At 44.0% G+C, this 7,697-nt stretch overlaps 1 protein-coding gene across 1 annotated transcript in view; it reads left to right on the plus strand.

Annotated features, from left to right (window-relative positions):
* The first annotated feature begins 5,418 nt into the window (after nt 1-5,418).
* Nucleotides 5,419-7,697, plus strand: part of LOC108572786 (biofilm and cell wall regulator 1) — a 51,512-nt gene continuing 49,233 nt past the window's right edge. Inside the window, exon 1 of the mRNA XM_017935069.1 lies at nt 5,419-5,456. Coding sequence (XP_017790558.1) covers nt 5,419-5,456 — 38 coding nt within the window. The remainder of the gene's footprint in view (nt 5,457-7,697) is intronic.

A 7,697-nucleotide genomic window follows, 5' to 3' on the forward strand; every position in this document is an offset into this window, starting at 1 on the left:
GAACCTGCGTCTCGGTAGGTGCATATGTGTTCTTTAGCTTGCGACGAGGTGGTTCTTTTTTAGACGATTCGTTCTTTGCGAATCGAGGAGTTGAAATGGGAGACGATACAAGGTGACGAAAATAGGGTGGAGGTAGGGTGTAGGAATAAATAAAGTTTGGGTAGCTCGATAAATTTTTTATTGTCTATTTTTGAGCTAAATTTGCACACCGAAGGTTCATAGCGTTTAAATAAAAAACGACGCAAGTGCGAAAAAATAGTATACTGTAAATAGAGTATAAATGAATTTTAAGTAATTCGATAAATCTTCTTGCCATTTATTTTTCATCTAAATCTATAAAAATGATGAACGCCGAAGGTTCACAAGTTTCGAATAGAAAACGACGCAAGTGCGAAAAATAGTATACTGTAAATAGAGTATAAGTGAATTAATTTAATTACTTGGATAAATTTTTTAACATTCACTTTTCATCTGAATTTACAAAGATGGTAAACAACGTAGGCTCGTAGCGTTCAAATAAGAAACGATGCCAAAGTGCCAAAATTAGTATACTATTTGAAGTAATTCGATAAATCTTTTACCATTTATTTTTCATCTAAATTTGTAAAGATAGCAAACGCTGAAAGTTCATAGCGTTCGAGCAATAAACGATGCAAAATGCCAAAAATAGTATAGAAGTGGAGTGTACAAATAAATCGATTTAAGTGATTCTACAAATTTCTTGCCATTTATTTTCCATCTAAATTTGTAACGATGATAAACGCCGAAAGTGCATAACGTTAAAAACAACAAACGACGTAACTATCAAAACGAACAAACACGTGTTTTTCGTTTATACTGAAAATTTTCATTTCCGGCACTTACACCGTTTACCATTTTAACTCCTCAATTATCATAGACAAGCAACGTTTCATATTCATTCCCAACGTTTCTAATTTTCTATTACGTCGTTGCATACGAAATGACGGTGTTCGTATGCCGGCAGATTCTCTATTGTTTTTATGAATTAGTATTATGTCCATTGTCATACGAAAACGTAAAACCTGCAGTTTAACTGTTTTAAATGCAAAACTTGTATCGCTGGAAAAGCTAAGTTAAGGTTTTAATAGAAATTGAAAATGGATTTTTATCAAATTCGTGTGATTTTCTTCTACGAATTCAAACTGAGACGTAGTGCAGTAGAAGCAGTGCTAAATAATAACGCAGCATTTGAGATAGGAACAGCTAATGGAACGGGCAATATAACCTTGGTTTATAAGCATTTAGATCATTTGTTAAAAAACAGCTATTCAACCATGAGGCAACAATTAAGAATGTTCGTTTCAGCAATTTATTGCATTAATTAAGAAATTCAGATTTTTCTAATAATACATCAAAATAGTAGTAATAAAATTATCTGAATAATTTTTGAAATATGAATTTTCACTTACAAATTTCATATTTCCAATGTTCAGCACAACGCCCACTGATAAATTGAAATTTTCAATCGTTTCCATTGATAAAATTTATATAGTTCCCACTACATTATTCATATCTAAAGTTCCATTTACAAATCCATCATTTCTCGAGCAACCACCTAATAGACAATTCCCTCTCTTTACACGCCGCCATCGTGCACACGCCCTCCGCACGCAAAGGGTTAAAACAAACGCAGAGAGAGAGAGAGCATTGATCGAAAACGGAGATGCTCGGAATCGTGCTAACGACGATCACATTTAATTCACCGTGAACGCGAGCCTGTACCCTGAACACGCTTTATTTGGCGTGTCAATTAATCAACCGAGCCTCGGGAACCGTTTTTGCCCGCGCTCTTGGCAAATATTTGCGTTTCACCGTTACTCACCGCGAAAAATGCAACGGGGCGGCGGCGCGGCGATCCGCTCGGTCGGATCCGCGAAGCCAAGGGCCTGAAAACCTCGCGGATCCAGGCCCCAGGTCCAATGCCGGTGCACTCTCGTTTCGACGTTGGAAATCTCGCGGGCCGGAAAGTAGAGCAGCGGAACGAAGCAACGAGCGCGAGGTTTTACCCACCACCACCGTCGCTGCCGCCGCCGTTGGGATGCGCGGAACAAGACAGAACGAACCGAAAGAAACGAACAGGGGGAGTGGAATTAAATAGGAACGAGGGGGAGTAATAACGAAAAGAATCTCCAAGACTCCCCTGGAGTTTCTCTCTCTCTGTGTGTTCGTGACCTCTCTTCTTGCTTCGACTTCTCGGGCCTATAGGCCGAGGTGAAATGAAAAGGATGCTGCTGCGAGCGAATCGCTTGATGAATGAACCTCGATGAACGTATATATATATATATATACGTATTTTATACTTGGATATACTGTTTGGATCTAGGATGATTATATCGAAGTAAGTGGAACGGATTCTCGATGGAAAGAGAAACGACAGGATGTGCCAGGTGGTGTTTCAATTTGGTCGAGATTTTCTGCGTCCCTTTTTTTTTCTTGGCGCGAGTAGAAGGCTCAGAGGGGATTTCAGCGAAACTGCGAATTGTAAAAAGTGTTCTCGATAGGGTTTCCTGAAAGTCTAGCCGGTACATTTTCGTGTAAAGATCGGTTCAGCTCGCGCCCGTCGTCACTTGGTACGCCAAGATAATGAAAGAGCCGAGGAAAAAAGCGTGGCCGTGGCGTAGAAAGGAGGCTGGCTGCATTAAGAAGCTGCATTTAAGCTTCTCGTCGTTGTCAACCAACCGATCCAGAGTGAATGTCGCTTTCCAGGACGCATAAAAATATACCACGGGACAAAAAACCCTCCCCTGCTATTGTTTAAATTCTAGTAAGATTTACGTTCTATGCTGATTCTTGCGTTTCTCGAGGGAGGAAACGTTGCGAGGAGAAATAGTATTTTTTTCTTTTCTCTTTTTCATCGAAGATTCTACAGTTGAAACTGAAAGGATCCTACCGCAACCGCGTGATTCATCTTGAATAAATACAAGGAATTAAAGGAGCGGAGGTAAGTGCAACCTTGCGAGATCCATTTGTCGATTCGAGGACCGCGTGGAGTGTAAGGTTACTCTCCGAGGTATCCTGCAGGTGAAAAAGGCAGAGGAAAGGGGCGGTTCGTTTTATAACTGATTACACGATAGACAGGAGAAGATATCGCGCCGGGAGGAAAACTTATTTGCGTGGTTTCGCTATCCGGCGATGCTGTAACTATGCCGGGCGCCTACAAGAAAGTTATTAAAGTTCAACACGCGTGTCTTCGGTGTTCGAAAAAGGGAACAGCACGGGTAATTGTTCGCTTCTATAAAACGAGCCTGCCTCCGTAACTTCTACTCGACGAACACATCCAAGATATACCGCGTTGCATCACGACCATGAATCTGGGCGTTAAACAGGCTGAAACGATCATTCATTAACATTCTTTTTAACCCTTTCGACTTTTCACTTTTTCTTTTCTTGTTTTTAACGAGTGTACAATTACTTTTGTCGCGTATTAACGTTCAGAGTGAAAGGGTTAATTCGTCGGTGTTTTCTAATGCAAGCATGGGAATATTTTTCGTGTATCCGACAATGGGGATATTCTAAATCGCGAACCCTCGAAACGTGGCATCGATTGATGTCGCGGCACTTAGGCCCGTATGTTACGTTTCGTTTTAGGGTTCCGTTCGATAAAGGAACGACGATTTTTATAAGAATATTTTATTTACCGTTTAACATGTTTCATTATTTACTAATAATTACTGCTTGGAGCATTAACGCTAGAACTACCGACTGGGTCGAAATGTCCCATTAGCATCCTTCGAAAAAACGTGAATGTTCAATACTGGTAAGTATCATCGTTTGTAACTTTCCGAATTTATTTTCTACATGTATGCTTCCATTTGTATCGATATGAATCGAATTTTCCAATCACGGTTTACTTACACAAAAATTCACTTTTGGAAAGTCACACACACTGTGTAGTACACACTACCGGCCAAAAGTTTCGAATCACCTTCCACTTTTCATCAATATTAAATTTGCTGCTAATTTTTTATAGATTTCAAGTTTATCTCAATTCTACATTTATCAATTTATCTCATATCAATTGATTCGAATGATAGAAAATTCTCAAAGTCGCTGACTTTTTTCTGGAAATTTTTGTGTAAATTGTAATGCTCGGTGATTCCAAACTTTTGGCCGGTAGTGTAAGTACAGTGACACTGGGCTAGAAATTTCTTCTTACGGTCCTGGCCGAGGTTCCAGGTCCTCGAGCGCCCTTATTTCCGTCAATTTCGTTGTTCCAACACCCGAAACATGTCCACTTTAGTTCCCGATAACTTTTACAACCACGCTATATCGTGGCCCAAACTACATTGTCAATGAAAACGATATAGTAAGGTCGTGAATGAAAGCAATAAGCAGCGACACCGATTAATCTAGCCGCACCCAGGACCCTGCGTTACTCGTGAACTGATATTCCAACTTTCTACTCGCAATCTTCCATTCAAACCACCAAAATTTTGCCATATTGCCAAAAATGAACTTACTGCAATTAAGGCGAATATACAAATTTCTAAAAAATACACCGCAACGAAAGAAGCGAACGACCCTGGGCAAACCTCTATCTCCTTATCTCCCTCGGATTACCGTTTCGACATTCAAATTACGCGTACTTGGACAAATTTCCAACCTCGACGATATCCCTTCCATCGGCTATACCAACATAATATTCCACCAAAGGAGACTACCTAAAAGCAAGTGCTTTAAAAAGCACTCGAACGAGACTCCCCTCATCGAAACGTTAGCGAGTCACAACAGAGTGATGCGTGTGGTGCGTGTCGATGGCTAAAAACTGCTCGACCAGAGAGAGATAGAGCCTCGTCATGTGAATGGAACCTTAGGTTCCATGGTTAGGCACCTGGTTGTGAACGCGCCAGCCAGCCAGCCAGAGCCGGGCAGACGGTCTGTTCTGTCAATCCCCACCATCGTCAGAGCTACTGGGCTCCTCCACTGCACCACCGCCACCACCACCGCCGCCTCCTGCACCGTCACCAACCACCGCCACCTCCACCACCACCGGCATCGTCGGCCACTACCATGGAAACCGACGAATGCGCATTCTGACTTCAGTTCAGCCGACGGTTTCAACCTGCCAAGTTGTGCAGGTGTTGGCAAACGGTTCTTGCCGTTCGAGTCCATCCGTTGGATATATCTTCCCCTCGGTTCGAAGAGAACCAGAGATAGATACACACACGTATACATTTTGCGGCTTAAACGGAAGGAGAGAGTGGTTCGCGAGGAAGCTCTCTCAAGGATCGCTCGGGGAAATCGTGGGTGCCTCACCCCTTTCTTCCAAAGGGGCGACGAGAAAAAGAAAAACGAGAGAAACGATATCCGCACAACCGACGGAACCACGGCGGGAAAACGGGCGAGTGTTAAAAAGACGTGTTGCCGCAGAAGGGCTGCGATTTATGGAACCACCCCATGGATAGTAACATGTCGACTGCCGCCTTCATGCACCGGTATGGGAAAACTTTAGATCGATAACTAGTCGCCGCGTCCCGTGGCGGAGGGCCGAACCGCGCCGCGGCCTTCGTGTTGCAAAAGCACCAGAGAGAGGAGGAGGTTCTCGCCTCTCTCTCTCTCTCTCTCGCTCTCCCGTCCTGCTCGCGTTCTGCGCGAAATTAATTAGAACCGCGATGTCGGGCAGAGGGCGAAGGAAATTTTCTTCCGGGGAACAAAATTTGTACCGCGGTTCGATCGATCGGTTTGTTGCTATGCAGCGCGGCCGGACTGCCGGTGAGAAATATACAGGGAGAGTTCGTCAAATGTGTCCTCGAGGGAACAAGAGTAGGACAAGAGGTAGTTTTGCCACGGTGATTCGGGAATTTTGAACGGTGTTCGACGAGAACTGTCACCGACTCCTCCTTCTATGTTTTTGTTCGATGTTTGTTCACGGAACGTTGCGGCGCGGCAAAGAAACGCGCCCACTTCCTGTGCTTCCCCGCGAATCGATTTCACCAGCCACGAAAATTCTTCGATTTTTTCCCCTTATTGTCTCTCGTGTCGCTGTTAAGAAGAACCTGCACTCGAGTACACGTTTACGAAGTATCTGTATATTTATCGCAGATGTGTGTATGTATGGATATCGAGGGCGTAGCGTATAAGAAAGAAAAAAAAGGAAAGAGAGTAATGGTATTTTGATGGAGGAGAGATCGGTGTTTGCACAGGGCGTTGCGCCCGCCACTCCGGCGTAATCGAATCTTTCAATTTCCGAACGATGAGAAAATTACCGGTCTGTTTCGCCTATGTGATCGATAAGCCACTCGACTCGCGAAGCGCGGCTCGAATAGCTTTACGTGCTTATGAAAGCGCTCGTAACCGTGAGATTTGTTGCCACAATGCTGCGAGTGGCTCCGAAACAATCGGCTTCCAGAGTAGGATTCCGTGTGGCACTCCGTGGTTTCATCGTGTCCCTGTTCCGACCACCGCCAAGAACTCGATCCTTAAACGTTCGAAAAATGGTTTTTCGCCAAAAGAAGAGAAGAATGAAAGAAAGAAACCACGCGACGATAAGTACCGTATTATTTCTATCTCTCTCTCTCTCTCTCTCTCTCTTAAACGATCCGTTCGAATTCCTTCGAACTATTTGACATAGATATTCTCGGAGATATTTCGAAAGATTTCCATTGAACAAGGACGCGTGCCTGTAATTCCGAGACTCTTTCTAGACAGCATTCTATTAACCTGCATTTTCATGAGCGCGTCACCTGTTCAGTTCCCCTCTGAACGACACGATGTCGAATCGGACCAGCCCGCTTTCCTTGAACCTGCGGATACCGCAGCCATTGACCGCGGCTTATTCCTCCGCTCCGTAACGAAAGGACCTAAGTGCGGTCATTCTCTATTCCTCTTCTCTCTCCCTCTCTCTATCCCCTCCCTTTCTCTTTGTCTTTATCTCCGTCTCTCGCTCCTGCTCGTCGTGCCTATCTTCACCGTTGGTGTCCCAGGCTCATTTGAATATCAGAATGACGCACCCGATTTATCGAAGGCCACGAAGAATGATTACAAATAACGCCGGCGAGACGCGTGTTTCAATTTTGTCGGAAACGACTGTTTTCCGAACAACTGTACACTTACACCTTTTAATTTCACTTCTTACCTTTCGATTCAACGTACAACGAATTATTTCGCAACGAAATTGAATCTGACGTGCGAACTTCTTTCTTATCTAATATATTACTTTCTTAACATAGAATCTACCATCGTCCCTTCGCGATAAACAATAAAATCCACAGCAGAAGGCCTGCACGGTGTAACAAAGAATCACACAGGCCGAGAGAGTAGCACACAGCCTTACAGATTGAACTTCCGAGCGGTAGGAGAGAACACGCCCTCCTAAGCTCTGTGCTTCACCGTCTATATCGCATTCTGCACCACTGTTTGCCCGTGTGGCCGAGCGAAACTCGAAGAATCCTTCGAAAGGGTTCTTTCCCCCGGATTGTGTAACAAGCACAAAGCAACGTGGAAAATAAGGAAGAAAACGTGTACGGGCGCACCAAGGATGAATATTTTATCGATAATGTACGTGCACACGAAACACACGTTTCACGGTTCGAGCCGACAGCCAGGCAACCGCTTAGTCATTCCGCATTAATTCCAACCGCGTTACCCTCGTATCTTTGACCCCTCTCCCCCCCCTCTCTCTCTCTCTCTGTCTCTCTGCCGCTTATTCAAAGTGCATCCCCGTGTTGGAAACGGCG

The sequence above is a fragment of the Habropoda laboriosa genome, unplaced genomic scaffold (assembly GCF_001263275.1).
Source record: "Habropoda laboriosa isolate 0110345459 unplaced genomic scaffold, ASM126327v1 scaffold22, whole genome shotgun sequence".
Lineage (NCBI taxonomy): Eukaryota > Metazoa > Arthropoda > Insecta > Hymenoptera > Apidae > Habropoda > Habropoda laboriosa.